Genomic DNA, 22,637 nt, shown 5'->3' on the forward strand with positions numbered 1-22,637 from the left:
GATGCTGAAAAGTAAGGGATGGAGGCAGACTGGGGAAGGAAACCAGGGATGAAGTACCAGTGATGCATTTCATAGTTTTCTCCCCTCTCATATTTCCGAGCCTGACTTAAATGCAGCCCCAAACCTGGAACTGCACATCAAGTACAGAGAGTTCTACAAAAGCCTGGTCTTTCTGTTTCAAGGGGTAGAAAATTACGGCCCCATAGGTCAGAGAGAGTTGGAAAATATCTTGTCCTCTTTAGCCTACCAATCTCTCTCCCATCAGAGTCATCTGCCAATTCCTTAGTAGTGGGTGCCTCCAACTACAATGAAGGAAAGCCTTTCTCTCTGATCAGTGCAACTGTGGTCCAAAAAGCGTGGGTGAATGCCTGATAATGTTTCTTTCTCGATCCGCTTTCTAGATGGCCCCGGAGGCAGGTGCTATATCAGGAAGTACAGGGAAACTAAGGCCTTCGATTTCTAGCCAGAAAAGCAATATGAAAGCCTTGGGAGGCAAACAAACAAGCAAACAAACAACAACAACAACAAAATACACACAAAAATACTTCCAGGAGATTCTGGAGTGAAGGGACACATAAGAAAGCTGTCTCTAAAGTTGTATATGATCTCATCAGTATATCCCTGAGCCTGATATGCATAGGTTTGACCTTGAGAAGCACACTAAAAATTTAGAGAACTGATTTAGGGGGTAGCCAACAACCCAGGTTCCAGACAGGTCTATGGATCGTGTATATGTAAAATAAATCTGATAAACATTGCAAAGACATTGAAAACTGAACTGATATTAGAACCACAACTCACAGGAAGCAGATCAGAATTTGTGATCTGAACCCAACTGGGTCAATTACCTGCTGAAAGAACAGCAACAAGAAGAAATCAACATTCCCTACAAGAATTAAAAAACACCCAGAGTAAATGTGATATTTAATATATTCAGGATATAATAAAAAATGTCTCAATATGTGCCGATCCAGGAAAATCTCAAACACTCCTAGGGGAAACATAGTCAATGATGTGACCCCTGAGATGATACTAGTGTTGAAATTATCAGACAAGGATTTTATAACAGCAACTATAACTAAGCTCCAAGAAGTAATGGCAGACTTTCTTGAAAGAAAAGATAGATACTATTGGCTGAGAAATAGAGGATTTAAAAATGGAACCAATTAAATATTTTACAACTAAAAAATACAATGACAAAAATTTAAAAAAAGGACTGGCCTGGCCTGCGTGGCTCAGTGGTTGAGCATCAATCTGTGAACCAGGAGGTCAGGGCACATGCCCGAGTTGTGGGCTCAATCCCCTGTGTGGAGTGTGCATAAGGCAGCCGATGAATGATTCTCTCTTATCACTGATGTTTCTATCTCTCTCTCACTCTCCCTTCCTATCTAAAGTCAATTATATATATATATATATATATGTGTGTGTGTGTGTGTGTGTGTGTGTGTGTGTGTGTGTGTGTGTATTTTTTTTAAAAAGGACTGGATGAGCCCAAGAACAGAATGGAGATGACAGAGGAAAAAGTCAGTGAACTTGAATATAGATGAAGATATTATCCAATTTGAACAATAGAAAGAAAAAAGAGGGAAAAGTTAACAAAGACTCAGAGATCTATGAGATAATACTCAAAGTATCTAAAATATCATCAGGGTTTTAAAAGGAATGGAGAATGAGTGTGATGCTTAAATAAATAGTTGAAGAAATAATGTATGAAAACTTCACAATTTGGCAAGACATAAACCAACATATTCATGAAGCTCAGAGAAACTAAAACAAAATAAGCTCCAATTGTTGTGTTTTTCTCACATCAATATTTCTCTCTGTCTTTCCCTCTCTCTAAAAAACAATGGAAAAATATCTTCTGGTGAGGATTTAAAAGAAATGAATTTTGACATCAGGGAGTAAGATAATCATAGTTGTGATATTCATAAATAATTCTGGCAATAGTGTGATGGATGGCTTTGACTATACTGGGAAGCAAAAAATAATGTATTAAAGAGAAAAAAATATGTCTTTTGGCCACCTGTATATCTTTTTTGGAGAAGTGTCTATTCATATCTTCTGATCATCACTAATCAACTGAGAAATGCAAATCAAAACCACAATGATATACTACTTCACACCTGTCAGAATTACTATCATCAATAAATCAATAAACAACAAGTGTTGGCAAGGATGAGGAGGAAAGGGAACCCTCATGCACTGTTGGTGGAAATGCAGATTGGTGCAGCCACTATGAAAAACATTGTGGAGGTTCCTCAAAAAATTAAAGAATGGAAGTGTCTTCTGACCCAGCATTTCCACTTCTGGAATATATCTAATGAAACCTAAAACACTAATTTGAAAAAATATATGCACTCCCAAGATATGGAAGCAACCCAAGTGCTCATCAATAGATGAGTGCGCAAAAAAGCTGTACTACAAGGAACACTACTTGGCCATTAAAAAGAATGAAACCTTACCTATTGTGACAGCATGGATGGACCTAGAGGGTATTATCCTAAGTGAAATATGTCAGGCAGAGAAAGACAAATGCCATGATTCCACTTATGTGTGGAATCTAAAACACAAAGCAAAACAAACAAAAAAAGAAACAGACTTATAAATAAGAGAACAGACTGACAGTTGACAGAAGGGAGGGGGGTTCAGGGACTGGATGAAAATGATGAAGGAATTAATAAGTATAAATTGGTAGTTAGCAGAATTGTCACAAGATGTAAATTATAGCACAGGGAATATAATTAATAGTATTGTAATAATTATGTATGGGGCCAGGCGGGTACTGGAGAGTACATGATTTTCTAACCACTACACTGTACATCTGAAACTAATGCAGAATAATATTTAATGTAAAAGGTAATTGAAAATAAAAACTAAAAAAGTTGCTCCCTTATAATACCTTGCTATAGAAATAAATCAACTTTTCCCTTTTTGACATGTCTATACCTCCAAAGAAAAAAAGAAAAATATATAAATACGCTTAAAAACTGAATTATGTTATGAAAGTTGTAATTAATTACTAACATTAGAGGTACAATAGAAGCCCTGAGGAGTGACTGAATGAGGCAGCAAAGCATTGTAATTAAGAGAAAGGAATTAGAGCCCCCTGGCCTGCTCTACCTCTGAGTGGCCTTGCCAAGTTGCTACATTTACCTGGCTTCAGTTTAGTTATTTATTTTTAAAAATGTATGACATGGGGATTATAATAACTTCAGTGACCTCTTAGGGCAGGTTGTGAGGATTAAATAAATAATGAATATGAATACACAGTACAGAAACTGGTACATGGTAAACACTCAATAAACATTAGGCATTGTTACCATGGTTTCCTCCAAACATCTCCAGGACATACAAGTGTCTTGAAAATTCAATCAGCCTTCATTTAGATAACACTACATATCTGGGACTGAAAATATTTAAATTTATATATTTTTCTTCATTTTCTGTGTCAATGGCATGAGATTAATTTGTAATTAGCAAATGATTAAATATTAACTTACACTTTAAATTTATGATTACTTAAAATACAATAAAAACAAACACATAAATCAACATTTAATAGGACTCAGAAACTATTCCTCTTCAGAAAGCATTTGCATTTCAAAGTTGTGCTGGAAATACTCTCTCTGCAAAAACAATTGTCAAAATGAAGTTAACTGTAGATAATGGCAGTGTCTTAGGGCAATGAGAAAAAGATCCAGTCTTCACAGGAGAGGGTACAAGCAAAGGTGAGGCAAGGAGCCAGTGTCTGAGTCCAGAGGATGCTAGTGCCAAGGAAGTAACCTGGCATTCAAGTCAGAAAATAACACGTTAGAGAATGGCCCACACAGTGGAAATGGGTATAGCAGGTACTCTCAGGGCACAAAATGACAAAGTATCTGCCATTGAAATACCAGGGATCAAGCGGAAGGCAGCAAGACAGCCAGTGCCAGGGATTGGCTCAGTGCCAGGTCAGACCACAGTTACATGTTGAAGGTATTTAATGTTGGAAGCTAAGAATGGGCAAAAGGATTTAGGGTCCTGAGAGGTATTATGCCAAGGAAGGTATAAAGAAGGCAAAGCTCATGTATATGCTTTCCAGAAGTTGCCTTGATGTCAGTTATGTGTAATATAGTTAGCTATTTGATATGGCTATGGAGTACCGAGGCTGAACTATTGGACTAATTGAAGCCAGGAATAAGGTGGAAGAGTGGAGAAAATGATGTATAGTTATGGAAGGAGGGCATCATGAAATAAGTCTCAAAAGGTAAATTGTGTTACTCAATTAAAGAAAAGTTTATTTGGAGAAGAGGAAAGTGCATGACAAAATGAAAAAGAAGTAAGAGATGATATTGGAGAAATAGAAATTATATTGGTGTTCTGAATTATATTTTATCAGATTGAAAAAAGTAAATGATTTTCAGTAGAGGAGCAATTAGTATTTTATGTGATCATTCTGGCAGAAAAGTGAAAGATGAATCTAGATTAAAAAATTGAGATAGGGAAAGATTGATGTGGTTATTGTTAGGAATGAGAAAGAAGTAAAATGGGAACGAGGGAGAAATAAAATCAAGAATAGTATTTGGGATGAAAAAAAGGAAAAGATTTCAGAAATATGTCATATCACTAGGTAGGCATGGTCATTGAATGTGAGGATATGGAGAAGTATAATGACTCTCAGATTTTCAGCTTAGGGAACATTGGATACATAATGGTAGCTAATTCAATATGGTAAAGGGAGGAGCAGGAGTTTGGGAATGTTATAAGAAGTCAGCAGATGGTGTGGGGGAAGGAGGTGCAGGGAGGTAGGTGATGAGTCCATTTTGGTTATACCGAACTTGAGGGTTAGTGTGGTCATTCTCACTTCACAAAACTTTACCGGGCACCCATCACATGTAATATTGGAGGTGAAAGGGCTGCATATGCATTTGCTAAATATAATCTGACCTTATTTATGACCTCTTATATCTTACTGTCACCTGCTCCTCCCAAAGCTGCTCTTTCCCCCGCTGCCATGAAAGAAACATGTTGACAACAGAATCAGTATGTTTGATGTGCTCAGGAGGAAGGATTGTGAAGGAAGAAGAGAGAGAGGGGAAAATAGGCTCTGGAGTCCAGCCTAAAGAATGAAGTTTTCTAGAATTAAATGGCCAAAATTTATTCACTGTTAACTCAGTAAGTACTAGAAAACTATAAACACTGGAATACTTAATACATTTCTTGGCTACTTTAGTGTAAGATAATTTAAAGGATCATAAAAATTATGCTAAGCAAAATAAACCAGTCAGATAAAGACAACTATCACATGATCTCACTCATTTGTGGAATCTAATGAACAAAACAGATCTAGAGACATAGAAGCATGGAACAGACTATCAAATCTCAGAGGGAAGATGGAGGTGGGTGGGTGGAAAGAGACCAACCAAAGAACTTGTATGCATAACCCATGGTCATAGACAATAGTGTGGTGAAGGTCTGCGGTGGGGGGCTGGGGCAGGCTAAAAGGGGTCAATGGGGAAAAGGAGGGGACATATATAATACTTTCAACAATAAATATTAAAAAACACAAAGTATATATTTGAAGAGTTAATTTTAAGTTCTTTGGTTTTTGCTTTTCCTGATATTTGAACTCAGGATTTATGAAATTTGTAAGTAAATACTACCTCAAATTTTTCAAATTACTTTTTTATTGTGGTAAAATATAAGTAACATAAAATTTTCTATTTTAACTATATTTAAGCACACAGATCAATGGCATAAAGTACATTCACATTGCTGTACAAACATCACTGTGATCAATTTCCAAAACTCATGATACTTTGATTTTTTAAGGTAACTTATCTAATAAAAGAGCAATATGCAAATTGACCATACCTCTGCTACACCCACAAGCCATGCCTGCCAGCCAATCAGGAGCGAGTATGCAAATTAACCAAACCAAGATGGCTGCAGTCAGAGAGCGAGCAGGAGGCTTGGGTTTCCCCGGCAATGGAGGAAGCCAAGCTTCCTGAACACCCTGGCCAGCCCAGGCCTCCGCTCAAGGCTATAAAGTTTCAATTATAGAAGATAAATAAATCCCAGACATGAGGGCCTCCGCTTGGTTTGCCAGGGGGTGTGGCCGGCCTTCAAACCACCACAGGCCCCTCACTCAGGCCACCCCATGCCCCAAGGAAACCCCCACCCTGATCCAGGACACCCTTCAGGGCAAACCAGCTGGCCCCCACCTGTGCACCAGGCCTCTATCCTATCTAATAAAAGAGTAATATCCAAATTGACTGTCACTCCAATACACAAGATGGCTGCCCCCATGTGGACACAAGATGGCCACCACAAGATGGCCAGCAGGGGAGGGCAGTTGGGAGGGATCAGGCCTGCAGGGGAGGGCAATTGTGGGTGATCAGGCCAGCAGGGGAGGGCAGTTAGGGGTGACCAGGCTTGTAGGGGAGGGCAATTAGGGGCAATCAGGCTGGCAGGGGAGCAGTTAGGCATCAATGAGGCTGGTCAGGGAGTGATACGGGGTGATCAGGCTGGCAGGCAGAAGCAGTTAGAGGCAATCAGGAAGGCAGGCAGGTGAGCAGTTGGGAGCCAGCAGTCCTGGATTGTGAGAGGGATGTCCGGCTGCCTGGTAGGATCAGGCCTAAACGGACAGTCAGACATCCCTCGAGGGGTCCCAGATTGGAGAAGGTGCAGACTGGGGAGAGGGACACACACCAACCCCCATGCATGAATTTTGTGCACCGGGCCTCAAGTTAATTGATAAACAATAAAAAAAATAAACAATCAAGACCCATTTATCACCTATCTTTCCATTTTACATACTCCACTTAAAGAAAAATGGAATTTCTGCTGTGCTCTAAAATTATATCTAGAGCAATTCCTGCATAAATTGAAGATCAGCTTATGGATATTTAAATTCGGCAAAGAATTTTAACATTCTACCAATTCTTATGTTCTATAAGAAAAATACTGTCTTATTGAATCGAAGCAAAGAACACTTTCTATTTAAACCATGCCAATGTTATGAATGCTAAACATTCTCATCAGTTGAAGTGAAATTTAAAGTTCAGAACTCCATGTGGTTCTAGGAAAGGTAGAGTATGCCAGAATGTGAAATAACAATAACAAGCCATAGTCTAGTATACTTCTTGGCCCTCTGTAGGCTGTAATAAATGTTTTATACGAATAAAAGTATTTGCAAGGAGAGAGAATTAAATATGTCATATAAAATGTATTATTAATTCAACCATTGTATAGATCATGATAATTAATAGGCAAAATGAATGTCCAATTACTAATTGAAAGGAAACAACAAATGTATTACAAGTACTCGTGTGAAATAAGCTAAAGTTATTCTAAAACACTAATTAGGTTTTAATAGACATAGACTTTTAAAAGCTGGAGCAAAGCAGTAGGTGGTTTACCAAAGGTCACATCGGAGGGACTGTGTCCTGAGGATGGACTGGGGCCTTTTCAGCTGAGAGCCACCATGGGGAGCAGCTGCAGCGAGTGCAGACAGTGGAGCCAGGCCCAGGCCACCTGTGTTTCAGTCTCTACTTTGCCATTTATTATCTGCGTGGGACAAGGCAAACTATTTAACTTTGCCTCAGTTGCTTTATCCGTAAAATGAAACCAATCGTAAGTATTGTGAGCATTCAGTGTGTCAATACATGCCAAGTGTCTAAAACTGGACATGGAACAAATTAAAAACTTAATAATTGTTACATATTGTTATTGCCATTGATCCTTCATGATTTAAAACAGCACAACAGCTAAATTCCACCTCTCCCCGGGAAGAGTCCAAAATAATATAGAGTACTCATGGAAGGTATTTGTTTTCATTGTCTTTTATTTATTCTCTTATTACTCAGGCTGATGAAAAGTGACCTTTTATGCAAGACAAGAATAATGCTATTACCACCACCACTACCATCCTATATTAGAACACCATCACCACGATCATTGCAACTACCATCACCGTTGTCACTGACATCATCTTCTTAGCTCTTCATGACCTCATTGCCACCATCAGCACCACCACCGTCATGATCATCACAACTGCCATCATCACCATAACCAGTTTCACCACAATTTCCATCATCACAATCATAAGCACTGTTACTTCAATGCCATAATCCTAACCATCACCGCCATCACCACCACCACCATCACCACCACCACCAGGCTATCACTAGAAACAGCAACAGCACCTTTAACCTCCATATGAGTATAAATGTAAACCTAAAAATGTCATTGGGAAATGAACAATAACAGACAAGATCTAAGTGTATATATGCTGGTAAAGGGAGAGGAACAGGAAATTCAAAGGGAGGAAGGGAGAGAGGGAGAGAGAGAGAGAGAGAGAGAGAGAGAGAGAGAGAGAGAGAGAGAGAGAGAGAAACATTAATGTGAGAGATACATTGATTGGTTGCCTCCCATATGCCCAGACCAGGGATGGAACCCACAACCTAGGCATGTGCCCTGACTGGGAATTGAACCTGTTACCTTCTGGCATATGGGACTAAGCTCCAACCAACTGAACCACACCGGTAGCCAGGGCAGGAACAGGAAAAATTTAAAAGGGTATTTGGTCCCATGTGCAGAGATAGTAAAAGGCATAAGAAGTAACCAGTCTAGAGTAATTTTTCACATGTTTGTTTTACACCATTATTGCAGAACTAATGTATATCACAAACTTGGGGTTCAAGTAGCTAAAAGGAATATATTAGGAATAAACAAAGAGTCATATGTATGTGCTGTAAACAAAGACTGAGTCAATAATTTCCAAGTAAAACCACTAGAGAGGTTTGATTAAAACTTCCCTCATTTATGCTAAGTTGTGCTGTTTGGAATCTGTAGCTAAAATTGTTTAAACTAGTGGTTAAGAGAATGGGCTTTAATCAAAAGAAACCTGGATTTGAGTTCCATATCTACTTCATATCTGACCTTGAGTAGGTTATTTAGCCTTCCAAAGCATCAGTTTCTCCATCTGAAAAGTGGTGATAACCATTATTTAGAGTTTGTGTAAATATTTATTAAATACTAATATAATGTACTATGTCAATTATACCTCAATTAAAAAAATGCACTACCAGCACTTAGCAAAATGCTAATACTAATCTAATATTAAGACCTACCCTATCACTCTCTAAACAGTGTTGCACCCCATCTTAAGGTAAGAGTGAACATCGATTCATTTCTTTCTCTCATCCCTTATCCCTCACCCCAAGGGAACTCATTAGCAAATTCTTTCTGCTTCAGTTCCAGAAGATAGCTCAAATCCATCCACTTCCCTGCCACTATTCTTGCACAGCTCCAGACTACTTTGATAGATCCTGTCTCCCAGCTGCAAGTCAGAACAATCTATTCTCCCTAGCAGCTAAGGTGAACTTTAAACATATCAATCAGATGATGCTCAAAGTCTCAATAGCTTCCTATTATACTTACAATCAGATGCTAACTCTTTACTATCATTTTTCTACCTGACCTGACTCCTGTCCATCTTTTACTTTACCTCTCACCACTTTCCCCCTACTTCTAGAAGCTTTGGTCATACCAACCTCCTTACTGTTTCTTTAACACACTGAGCTTCAACTCTTCTTTCAAAGAAGCCTCCCAGATCTACCCATAAAGTAGTATTCTCCATACTTTGCCCAGTTCCTCTTCATTATTTTGCCTTGTTTTTTCATAACTCTTATAATTTGAAGTTATGTTATATGTCTATTTACATTTATTCAATCTCATATTATCAGAAGTAAGTTCCTTGAAGACAATTAAATTATTGATCATGGTCTATTCCATTTCATTATTTCAATGTTCTGTAATTGATCATGATTATGTTTCCATTCTTAGTGCCAACAGCAGTGCCTCGCATATTTTTGAAATGAAACAAAATGTTCACTATTCAGATGAAAATAGAAATTTTGGGGGGTATAAATGTCTGACTTAACTAATATCTCATTATGGAAAAAAGTATAGGGGGAGTTTTTCTATAGAGAAGGAAGCCCTCAAATCCCCAAATGGAGGCAAAAGAACAGATGGGAGACTTTTGTCTGAAGGTCTCATATATCATTTCCTCATAAGCTATTCTGAAGTAAGTATAAGAAAGGTACAAGAAAGTTTATCAATTCTGTTTAGTTTCAGAGTGTATAATTGATCTGTGGGGTTTAAAGGTTATACCTAGACCTGTGGTCGGCAAACTCCTTAGTCAACAGAGCCAAATATCAACAGTACAACGATTGAAATTTCTTTTGAGAGCCAAATTTTTTAAACTTAAACTTCTAACACCAGTTCTTCAAGATAGACTCACCCAGGCCGTGGTATTTTGTGGAAGAGCCACACTCAAGGGGCCAAAGAGCCGCATGTGGCTCGCGAGCCGCAGTTTGCCGACCATGGACCTAGGCTAACACAAACATTCCAAAGCTAAATCACTGTCAAGGGCATATAATGCTTAAAACCTGAATGCAATTGCTTTACCACATAACTAAGAAAATAAATTATGGTACCTCTTAGATATTATGATTATTTAGTTGTAGACATATGTGATTAGTTAGTTATAAAAGGATATAATACCTAGTAAGCAGAAATAAAAGGACTAGAATTTCAACTACTCTACTCACTGTGCATGGGGTCTGCATCCATGGTTCCCCATCGATCTGCATTGGCAAAGACTTGCTAGTCCTGGAAGAAAAGATTTCCTTTTAAGTATATCACTGAAATACTTTACCTAACAGACTATATATGTAAGACATAAGATAATGAGACCAGGAAATGCAAATATGGTAACAGCTGGGCTCTAAAGTTATCTATTTTAAAAGGGACTTGCTTATTAACTCTTGCTTATTAATGAAGAGGCCCAGTGCCCAAAATTTGTGCATGGGTAGGGTCACTAGGCTTGGCCGGGGCCTTCCTTTCCTGGCTGCTGGCTATGGGCCAGGGCCTTCCTTCCCCAGCTGCCAGCCAGGGCCTTCTTTCGTTCCATGCCACCCCCTGGAGATCAGCACATATCATAGCGAGTGATCGAACTCCCAATCTCCTGGTCGAACTCCCAAGGGACACTTTGCATATTAGCCTTTTATATATATAGGTATCTTAAAGGTTCCTTGATAGGGATGTTGTGCTTTCTGGTAAATGTGGTGATATAAACAAAAACTCTGATGCAAAAAACAAAAGTAAGGTTTATATTTAATGGCAAAATCAGAATTCCTACAGCCAGAAGAAGTTCCTTGTTTTCATTGCAAACCTGAAATAAAAGTGTTTGTCATTTTAGACTTTCCAGTATCAACACTTTCATGTAAAGAACGCCACTTATTTCTGTGCTGTAATCCATGCTTTTACCTTAGTATCAAATATACCTTTTTTCTGTAGGTAAAAATTTTTGGGAAAAAAGTTTCTTGACAAGGTTCAAATTTAATCCATATATAAAATCTTATTAATTCACAATAATTAACTATTTAATTATATATAAAAATTGGAGCACTTTAGTCCATGAAAGAATTTAAATTAATAATGCTTTAACAGTGTTTCCATTGGGTAATTTGCCCAGCAGATACCTCGATGCTTCAGTAAACTAAACTGAGCTTCAGTACACTAAACTGAGTGTAACCAGATTGGAGGGGATAAAATTTGTATGTTAGAATTGTACCCATGGTCTCAACAAAAGATTATTGAATCCAAATGAACCTGATAAGGAATAGCTAAGCAATTTTCATTATTTTGAAATATATCAGTATTAATCATTGATAACTAGATACAAATAAGACAAATGTTATCAGAGTCCTGCATACTTTTAATTAGTTTGTAGTTATGCCATGTCAACCCCCATTTTCAATTATAGAGATAGAACTACCTGATGACCACAGAGGAGCACTGAGCCAGCCGCCTCCCCGCACTTTTTAATCCTGTGTATATTTGCCCCATTTCCATGGCTCCTTCCAAGCCAACCACCTCCAGCAGCTGATCACTCAGATCTGAAAGGAAACAGAAGCCTTGTAAGTTACAGTGCATAGGCATGTGTGTACAATGTAATGACATTAGATATGGAGTTGGAAAATAAAAGCTACTTCACAAAGAAAGGTTCTCTGTCTTGGATACTGAAAGTAATGAAAAGATGGCCTATTTAAGAAATTCTCAGTTTAACTAAACCTTGAGGTGCTGTGCGAAAAGATTTGCTGTCAGCTTATTCTAAAACAAAATGGGAAGAAGGGATCGTGAGCCAAATAATGCCAAAAAATATACCAGTAGTTTTTAACATCAACAAACTTAATGTTATTCCACATGTATATGTGGAACATTATACATCCCACATCAGACATTTGGCAGCAAACACACATTTCAGCACTATAAATAAAGTATGAGGATATGCTGTCAAATATGATTTCGTTAGTTAACTTACTCCAACAAAAGACCTAAGAGATCATGCAATTACAGTTCTCATTTTAGACAAAAGAAGACTGAATTTCTAAATCACTGGGAGACTTGTCCAGAGTCATAGGTAACTCTGTGCAGAAGTTCAAGAAACAACATTAATTTCTTGCAATGATTTCCTGATGATAGGAATATGCTGTGGAAGTAGACTAGATAATTAGCACAGTGCAATCATTTTTTTTTTTTTAACAGAGGACAGCAGAGAGAGTCCAATAGCAATAGGCATTGCTTGTTGAGTGTTTACAAAGTAAACACTGGACTAATCTCTTTCTATATATCATCTCATTTACTCTGCCTGAAAACCACTTTAAGGCAAATATGATTATTCTCAACTATGATTATTCTCATTTTTAGACAGAGAAACTGAAAATTAGAGAACTAATTTATTCTTATCCACATACCAAGGAAGTGACAGGGCCAAAGTTTAAACCCAACTACATTTTGTTGCATAACCACTATGGTATATTTGATAAATCAGCCATATCAAAAAGACTTTAAAAATTACAGAAATGTTTCTTACATAAGAAGAGAGGTTGGGAGGGGCTTTAAAAATATACATATATTTTTATTGTTTTCAGAGAGGAAGGGAGAGGGAGAGAGAGAAACATCAGTGATGAGAGAGAATCATTGATTGCCTGCCTCCTACATGCCCCCAACTGGGGATCGAGCCCACAACCAGGGCATGTGCCCTGACCAGGAATCGAACTGTGACTTCCTGGTTCATAGGTCCATGTTCAACCACTGAGCCTCACTGGCCAGATGGGAGGCACTTTTTACTGAGCCAGAAAACAAAAAGTGCACTCACTTCAGTAGCCTATAGAACCTAGCTCTGACACATAACCTATCAGCTTTCCTGTTGAGAAAAGAATGCTTGAAGCTTTGGTTTGGAGGTGAAACTCTAGGTGCATATATATGGTCCTTTTATTTTAATACTAGAGGCCCAGTGCACGGATTTGCAATCTGGGACCCCTCGGGGGATGTCAGAGAGCCGGTTTCAGCCTGATCCCTGCAGGCCAGACTGAGGGATACCACTGGTGCACAAATCTGTGCACTGGGCCTCTAGTATGCATATAAGAGCTTTGGTTAATCTCTTCCCACCCTCCCTTCTTCCCTCTGAGATTCATTAGTCTGTTCCATGTTTCCATGCCTTTGCATTGAGCATCGGCCCCTTGGTGGTCAGTCTGTGTCATAGCTACTGGCCGGTTGGCCCATCGCTTAGGCTTTTATAGATATAGATTCTCATGAGTTTTCAAATGTAAATAGTCTAATATTGTTTTAGTAGCAGACAATGCTGGGGGTTGTGTCAGATTGGGAGGTATGATGATTATATAAGGTAATCATGTAATAGCTGGTCATAGCTAAAGTTCTATTTGAAGAAAAACAAGCAACTGTGTTTCATATGGACTCCATTTTGTATGGAAAACCTTTATTCTCTGCTAATAAATCAATCTGAGCATGCAGTTCAGAGATAGAGATGATATATTTTCAGTACAGTTCAAGTGGGTGGCAAATAACGCTTTGAAATCCCAAAGTTTGTTAGGGTCATGATCACTGGCAAATTTAATAACCTTTGAAACAGAAAGTGAGACAACGTATTTTTTAAGTGAACTGATAAAAAAAAAATCTGTATTTTCAAACGTTAAGCTATAGCTGTGGCATGTTTTTATTCTCTAAATAAAAATAACCTTCCAGCCACAAAGTCAAATGTTAACAAGTCACAATAATTTAGAACATTCACCTTGCTGTTCTAAACCCTAGTTAGACTTATTTTTCATGAAACTTACTCTGTTTCTAGTTTAAATTTATGTCGCCAAGAACAGATGGACAAGGAATGGAAACATATTCTTTCAGCTGTAGCCTGCACTAAAATGTGCTTGGCTCTATCGCCTGGGTGTTATACACATTTCTTAGATATGTCAACCAGAAAACTACACTGTGGAAAGCACTAAAACCCCAGATGTGTGCCTGGTGATATTTATGAAAGAACCACTACCACAATAAGATTGAAGTTCATGTTTAGTATTATACATTTTGCACTGCCTGGTTCATAAACAGGTGAAATTTTATACCAATTTTTGTAATGATCTGGTTAATAGGAACTATTCTACAAGAACTGAAACACTTTCTCACAACAGAGTTAATCTGTGAGTCCCAACTTTTCCATGAATCACAGGGATTTTCTATACCCATGCCATATTGCTACTGTCTACCACTCTCCTTCTCATTTTTTCCCCTTCTTTTAATTTGTCTTCGTTTTTCTCCCAGAAAAAAAAATGCCCTGATACTCATTTGTACCATTAATCATCATTAATAAAGCTTTTTCTTATGGATTTAGATTGGGAGGGTATGATGATTATGTAAGTTAATAACGTAATAGCTGGTCATAGCTAAAGTACTATTTGAAGAGAAACAAGCAAATGTGTTTCATATGGATGCTTTCAAACTTTCATGTTCTTGCTAACACAAAAAACTGTGTAGAAATACCGGAAAATTTACAAACTCTGGTAAAGGAAAATTAATACCATATTACTTTTAATTAGGTATACACAAAAATAAAATAAAAAAGAAACTTTAAATTTGTGCTGCACAAATTTTCTACCATAACACACATTATTTGATACAGCAGTCTGCAATGTCTGTGTACAACTGATGCCTTTTACACAATGTCTTTGAGATCAGGGTCCTGATTGATTTCAGACTAAGATAGTTTCTATCTTATATAACCCTGAACTGTTCCTATATGTGGTAACATCTAAAAATATAAAAGACTTGTCACTTCACATTCTAGTTTAAAATTTATTTTAAGTGCAAGACCCCTTGGGTTGTCATAACCAACCAGATGAACCTACTTAATTGGTTTGCTACCTGGCTATTGATTTCATACTTAACAGCAGGAGTAGCAAACTACAGCCTATGAATAAAATCTGGCTCAACGCCTATTTCTATATGGCTCGTGAGCTAAAAATGTTTTTTGCATGTTTACAAAGTGGAAAAAATTTTTAAAGATTAATATATTGTGACATCTGAGGATTATATAAAACTCAAAATTCAGTGTTCATAAGTTCGTTTTTAATGGAACACAGCTACACTCATTCATTTAGGTGTTGTCTATGTTTGCTTTCACACTACAATAGCAGAGTAGTTGCAACAGAGACCAGATGGCCCTGCAAAGCCTGAAACATTGATTACCTGGATCTTTAGATTAAAAAGTGCCAAACTCTGCTCAAGAGAAACATGAACTCTTCCAAGTCAATGAGGTTTTCACTTTAGTACTGCCACTACAACTATTAAGTGGCATTAAGGTGGCCCGAAAGTCCAAATTCCTCAGTGTATGTCTCTCTGCATAGAATAGCTGTTCTCAACTATGGAGTCTTCTCATCACACACATGTGCCGTAAGGTTTCTCACTATCAGTTTGTTATTAATCATGAAATACCCAAGTTTCCACAAACTTTGTGACAAAAGAAATTAGAGCAGCTTCACATTTAATATTCAGCTCAGTCATTGCATCCTGGATAGCTCTCTTGAGTGTGAGAAGGAGAGTCCTAGGTAGGAAGGCAGAAGTTGTATTCAGACCTGAACATCCAGGTGAGAGTCAGCTGCATCTGTGAGTTACCTATCAAATATTAAGAAATCCAACATTGCCGAAACCGGTTTGGCTCAGTGGATAGAGCGTCGGCCTGCGGACTGAAGGGTCCCAGGTTCGATTCCGGTCAAGGGCATGTACCTCGGTTGCGGGCACATCCCCAGAAGGGGGCGTGCAGGAGGCAGCTGATCGATGTTTCTCTCTCATCGATGTTTCTAGCTCTCTATCCCTCTCCCTTCCTCTCTGTAAAATATCAATAAAATATATTTTAAAAAAAAGAAAGAAATCCAACATCTTGATATTCTGAAGTATTTGTCTACCCCACGGAAGACACTGCTTTTGTTCAGGGAAAACAGTGCATTTCTGAAAGAGTTCACATGTCTTTCCCAATGGCTTCATGGGGGTAACAGAGGCAAGAGAATCTGCCATATTTGATATTTTCATATTTAAAATATGAATGTCTAGAATAAGTGCTTCAGAAGGAAGAAACTTAAGGAAATAACCCAAGTTGGATCATGTTAGAGCAAGAGTCTTAACACAGGGTCAGTGACTCTGAATGCAGGAAAACACAATTTTTTAAATTATAGTTTTATTGATTTCAGAGAGGAAGGAAGAGGGAGAGAGAAATAGAAAAACATCAGTGATGAGAGAGAATCATTGATTGGCTGCCTACTGCCCGCACCACACTGGGAATTGAGCTTGCAACCTGGGCATGTGCCCTGACCAGTAATCGAACAAGTGACCCCCTGGTCCATAGGTCCATGCTCAACCACAGAGCCACGTTGGCAGGAAAACAAAATTTTATTCATACCAACATGTAATTGAAGATAAGCACTTCTTTCAAGTACAAATTTAGGGAAGAAACCATAGTTGTAGTAAAAACACCCGTGTTTTTCTCACTGACAGATATCACAAACATTTCCTTATCACAGCGATTTTCAACCTTTTTCATCTCATGGCACATATAAACTAATTACAAAAATTCTGCAGCATACAAAAATATATATTTGCTGATTTGACAAAAAATAGGTATTATTTATATTTATTTACAAAAAAAAGAAAAATAGTAATTACGTACATTTTTTTTTGCTCTAAAGTGACTTTAAAAAAACAAACAAACACACACACACACACACACACACACACAAACTCAGGTGCCTATACTAGTATATAAGGATTTCTGGTACCAAGAATAAACAATCAGACACAACCTTATTATGTGACGTGACCAATAAGATGCAACTCTGTTATATGACCTATATATTTATAGTTCAAGACAGGGCATCCACACCGAAAGGCTATTGTGTTGGCTATTGTCATTTCCTTAATCTGACAATCTAAGGGAAAGGAGTAAGTGGCCCTGACTAAAGAGTCAGGTATTGCCCGCTTTGAAAATTCTTGCTGTAGCTGTGGTAGTGTTTCCAAATGCTATTTATACTAATTACTGCTTTTAAACCTTAACACTTATTGATGCTCTGTTAAATTTTTAAGTAATTTATTAATAAAGAAGCTCATATATTTATAAATCAAAATTTTAACAGCATTTCAATACAATTGGTTTTTCAACCTGTAAAGCTGTTAGTCTGTATATATTTTTATGAATTTTAAAATATTGCTCCCAGAAGTGTCTGTAGATTTTGCCAGATTTGCCAAAAAGGACTTTAGCACAAAAATGCTAAGAAACCCTACCTTAGAGTTGAATTTGCCTTTGACATTGTAAATCTTTCTTGAATGTTGTTAGTGCTGCATTACTTTGTTACACAGGTGATCAGAGATATGAATGTAAAAATTTGAAAGTCAGGCGTAAGGGATAGATTCAAGAGCACAGGAGCAGCACAGCTAATAAGCGGGTAGTATTTATTCAGAGCTTAACCTCATTGTTTTGACAGTTATGCCCTGTTAATATGTCTCATTATGTAATTGGTTCAGACTGCCATATGTGAGGGAACAGAAGAGGATGCATTACAAATACAGCCTGACTGTGGGCTGAAGCATTTCAGCATTTCATGGAATATACTAGTAGTATGCACTGAAGTGAGAGGTAGGGGGCAGGGCAGGACATACTCCTTTGTGCCTGGTGTCCAGCAACATGCCACAGCACTGTGGGAGGCCGTGTCCTGGAGCCCACTCTTTGACTCAGCAGGGACACTTTGTAATCACTATAAATTGCTAATTACCTAGCAATTCATCTAGTTGTGAGTCCTTAGTTGGCAGCGTGAGACCGAGTTAGCTATGGAGCTGTACCTTCGAGTGTGTGTAGATTGTATGTCTTCCAGTGATGTATCACTTATCTAGCGACCTTGGAAACATGCTTAAGGATCTAGAATAAACTTTTAAGAAGCCAAGGTATATACGAAATCCATCCACCACAGTGAATGCTGCTAGGATTTTTCCTTAACATGTCCATTTATTGCCCGTGATGTAGAGGATTTCCACAAGCATCAATAGCTGTTTTCCTGGACTTCCATAAATTAGAAAAGGGAGTGAGTGGAGAGAGCTAAAGCAAAATTTTATTAATATAGAATCTGTGTTTCACAGTACATGTATGCAAACATTAATACAGACTCTTAATACCGTAAGTAACATATTATGCAATTATATGTATCTCAAGAAAATGAGGAGGATATATATATATATATATATATATATATATATATATATATATGTATGTATTTAGAGAGAGAGAGAGAGAGAGAGAGAGACTTAAGGCATTTTTCCATTTAAGACTCATTACAATCATTTAAGGCTGGTATTAATTTCCTCTTTTTATTGACGAGAAAACTATGTTACTTATCCAAGTCTTCACAGATAGTTGAAAATCTGGTTTTCCAACTAGGTATGCTTGACTCCAAATTCTGTGCAACTGTATATACAGACACTAGCAAGAACTAACCAATTAAATGTTATCAGGGATGAAAGAGAAAGGAACACTACAAAGACATGTATATATAACACCTTGAAATGATAGCACTAATTATCCTACCACTAAATAGTTTCAGACGTCACCAAATTAAAATACAGTATAAAACTCTCTTTTACAATGTCTACTGAGATCATGTATGAATTATACTCTGAGAATCTCTATAAGACGACTATGAAAAGCAAAATACTTTTTGGAAAAATTTCCATCCCAAATGGTCTGGTACAAAAATGGATTAACTAGAGTTATTTGGAAAATGTAGCAGTGTGAAATATCCCATTTCCTGTTGAAATTTAAAAGGGGTTAAGGTACATACACAGTATATATATATATATATATATATATATATATATATATATATATCAGAATCACATGCCTGCCTTTAAAAATAACTTTTAAAGAATGGATTTGATCATCTCTTTTAAAGCCATCTGGCTTATGAAAACAACCAGCTAGTTCATTCTAAAAATTCTGAACTTCCTTAAATGAATCCAAAAAAAAACAAACCATAAAGACCAGAAATCACAGTATGGCATATTGTCAACAACCTCCCTCATTGGTGACCAGAGTGATTCAGGGCCTTCACATCACTGTGTTACCGTGTGCTTGGAAAGCGATCTTCGCCCTGGGAACACACAACCCAAGGAACATGAGCATTTCATTCACAAGGCTCAGCGAGAACCAGCCTAAAGACCCCCACTGCAACGGACTGCTGCCACTGGCAGTGTGTATGAAGGTAAAGGCAAGCAGTTCCCGAGCACACGCTAGCAGTGAATCTGAACACTGCCACTTGTGGGTGCTTGAGTCAGTTTGTTCTCGTTAAGCTCTGTGGAGGGACTGAAGGCGGTGGCTTGTTTTCTGTGTGAATGAGCTATTAGTGTGTGTAGGGATGTTTTCACAAATCAAGCCATTCCTGTCCTCTTCCAGAAACCAAACTACTTCCCTTGTCTCCTCACATCAGCACAGTCACCAAACACAACAAGTGCTCATGAACCATGGCCATGTCAGCAAGTCCTGAACAGCCGCTGAAAGGGCACTCTGCACCCCAACACGGATGCCTGCTAAGGGGTGAAGTCCCCAGGGAGATCAGCTACCCTTGTTCTCCTAAGAATTAAGCAGTTTCAACAATAAAAAAACACACACCTAAATTAAATTAAGCAGTTTATTAGGGAGTAGTGCCATATTACTTTATATATGACTATGTAGTCTTTACATGCAATTTCCAGAAACACTGTGAAAATCAGTTTAAAATACAGTATAAAACTATATTTTATTATATAATGACACATTTTACTGTCCCCTTATTTTGGTTTCAATGAAATATGAAAAACACATGTGAAAAAACAATAAGACTGTTTTTTGTAATGGATTTAAACTCATGGTAATGAATTTAAACTCACTTATAAACATAATGCTAAAAATTAAAGTAAGGACAACATAATCATAAAAAATAATGATTTACACTAAAAATTTCCTCATATAACAGATCTGGTTTTTATGTCCCATTTGTCCCGGTAACATAAATATTGTGTTTCTAGCAAGAGATGGAGACATTCTATATTGGGGTTACTGTGCTTTCTCAGACCTCTTGCATAAAAGCACACTGCTGGTGAAAAGTCAGTCTCACTGCCCCAGGAGTATCTCTTCAGAAAAGAGGCTACATGACTACATAGAATTAAATTCCCAGTAACCTTCATTTAGAACTTTTTGGTATCAGTAAAATCTAGGATTATATCCTGAAATCTGGTGTCTTGCCAGAGAACCCTTGAAAACCTGCTGAGTTCAAGGCTTTTGCACAACAGGAATGCCAGCTTCCGGTTAGAACAGTGTGTGTGTTTAAGGAGTTTGCCGTAACGAAGGCCTGAAGACCCCCATGAACAGAAAACAGGACACGAGAACAGAACTGAGACAGGAATTGTTATTGTCTCAAGCACCAAGGACACAATATCATTATTGCTTCACCGTTAAAAGATGAGCGGTTTGTGAATGGATCATCAATGCCTCAAGGAAAAAGTTATTCAAGGTGGGGGAGACTCTGCTTAATGTGTTTTTCCATTTTTTTCCAGCTAATAATACATTGTAGACAGATGGACCGTCATACCTAATAGGCTAATGCTAACAAGTTAGTACAGCTTAATATACACCTGGATGCTTCTATTTTGCGTGTCCCCTGCCTTTTTTGCCATTTTTTTTTTTTTTTGCAGTAAGATAATTTTATTTTATGACTTTATGGCTACAGAAAAAGAATTATATTACATTTTGGATTACTAAATTGAATTAATGTTGACATAAGTAGGTTTATTTGGATGGGATTTTAAATTAATCCCATTTGTAAATACTTATAAGAAATACAATATCCTTTGTCATGCCAATTACAAAGTTAGCAGACAAACCCATTCAACACATGAAATCACTTAGAGGAGAGAACTTGCAACCTACGGCTGTAGAGGAGATTTTCAGTATCTATTCACCTCATGATGCTTATTAATCATGTACTGACAAGTTTCCAAAGAGCTTGGACTTTTTTAAAAATAAAGAATAAGCCCTTGTATATAGACATGTTGAGGGATTCAGATAAGCACAAAAGGTCTCTGTGAAAGTTTTCCTTTACATTTTAAAAAGCATGTCATTTTATCTTTATAAAAGAACTGCCCTGATATTAATCCAGCTTTTAGGAAATACAGAAACATTCATGAATGACAGTAATGTGAAAAGTAGGAATGGGACATTCAAAGCGCCTTCGTCCCTAACAACCCTGGTGAACACGAGAAGTTCAATGCAAACTTTCAGATTTCCAACACCGAGAAACCAAGCATTTATCTTCCCTTTCAAGAAGTTGCTTTGGGGGTTGGGGAAGCCAAAACCTCTTTTATAGTACAAACTTTACTAATATTGCTCATTCTTCTCCTACCTCCTCTTAGAAGAGACCTATCCTTTTCAAAACTAGTTTATAATACTTTCACATTGATACTCCTGGTACAAAGAAAAGTTATTCTATTTAGCCGTATTCTTTTAAAATTTATTTGTTTAAAAGGGCTTCACTGTATTGGTCTTGTAGCCCTTCATACAACAGAACAAAAGCAGTTCTATGAAAGAAGTCTAAACTTGGACAAACCGTAAAAAAAAAGCAAAGTTCCTCTCTGTTTTTATCAAATTTGATTGCTGCAGCTGTTCCCAGTTTCTGTATTTTAAAAATAGCCTTATTCAGTGCCTTGTTGGCTAAAGGCCAGAGTGCCATTAGAACATGCTGTACGGAAAACCTCTATTCAGTTACAGATACAGAAATATACTTAAGATCAGTGGGGGTCATCTGCAGCAAACAGTTGTAAAGGAAAATAGAATTTTAATGTGTTTGGACTGATCGCCACTTTTACCAGACAGTTTAAAGTTCCTGTGCAGAGCCTTCTTATTAATTTTTCTCTCTTAGGTGAAAATGCAGAATGGCTATCAATTTCTTTGGAAAAATATTGTTAGAAAGGTTTGTTTCTCCAATAGCAGTGGTTTAACGAAGTTAACACACTTCAAAGAATACCTACCAGTGGTTTCTGTTAGACAAGTTCACAGGTATACATCCATCCATTGAGCAAATGAACTCACATATTCTCTCTGGTATAGGCCATCTAACTAAGGTCATCAGATGTGAAACAGACCAATGTGCCCAAGGAAAATGAGTTGAAGGACTCATTTTGGTCCCTATATAGACTTTGAAATGTCCAACTCAGCTATACAA

At 37.5% G+C, this 22,637-nt stretch overlaps 1 protein-coding gene across 4 annotated transcripts in view; it reads right to left on the reverse strand.

Annotated features, from left to right (window-relative positions):
- The window catches only part of DGKB (diacylglycerol kinase beta), a 554,780-nt gene that overhangs the window by 16,770 nt on the left and 515,373 nt on the right, over positions 1 to 22,637 (reverse strand). For all 4 annotated transcript variants that reach the window (XM_080663708.1, XM_080663707.1, XM_080663710.1 and 1 more), the window contains 2 exons: positions 11,825 to 11,945; positions 10,596 to 10,656 (listed from right to left, as the gene is read on the reverse strand). In XM_080663708.1, coding sequence (XP_080519834.1) covers positions 10,596 to 10,656; positions 11,825 to 11,945 — 182 coding nt within the window. The remainder of the gene's footprint in view (positions 1 to 10,595; positions 10,657 to 11,824; positions 11,946 to 22,637) is intronic.

The sequence above is a fragment of the Plecotus auritus genome, assembly GCF_963455305.1.
Source record: "Plecotus auritus genome assembly, chromosome: 4".
In the NCBI taxonomy this organism is placed as follows: Eukaryota; Metazoa; Chordata; class Mammalia; order Chiroptera; family Vespertilionidae; genus Plecotus; species Plecotus auritus.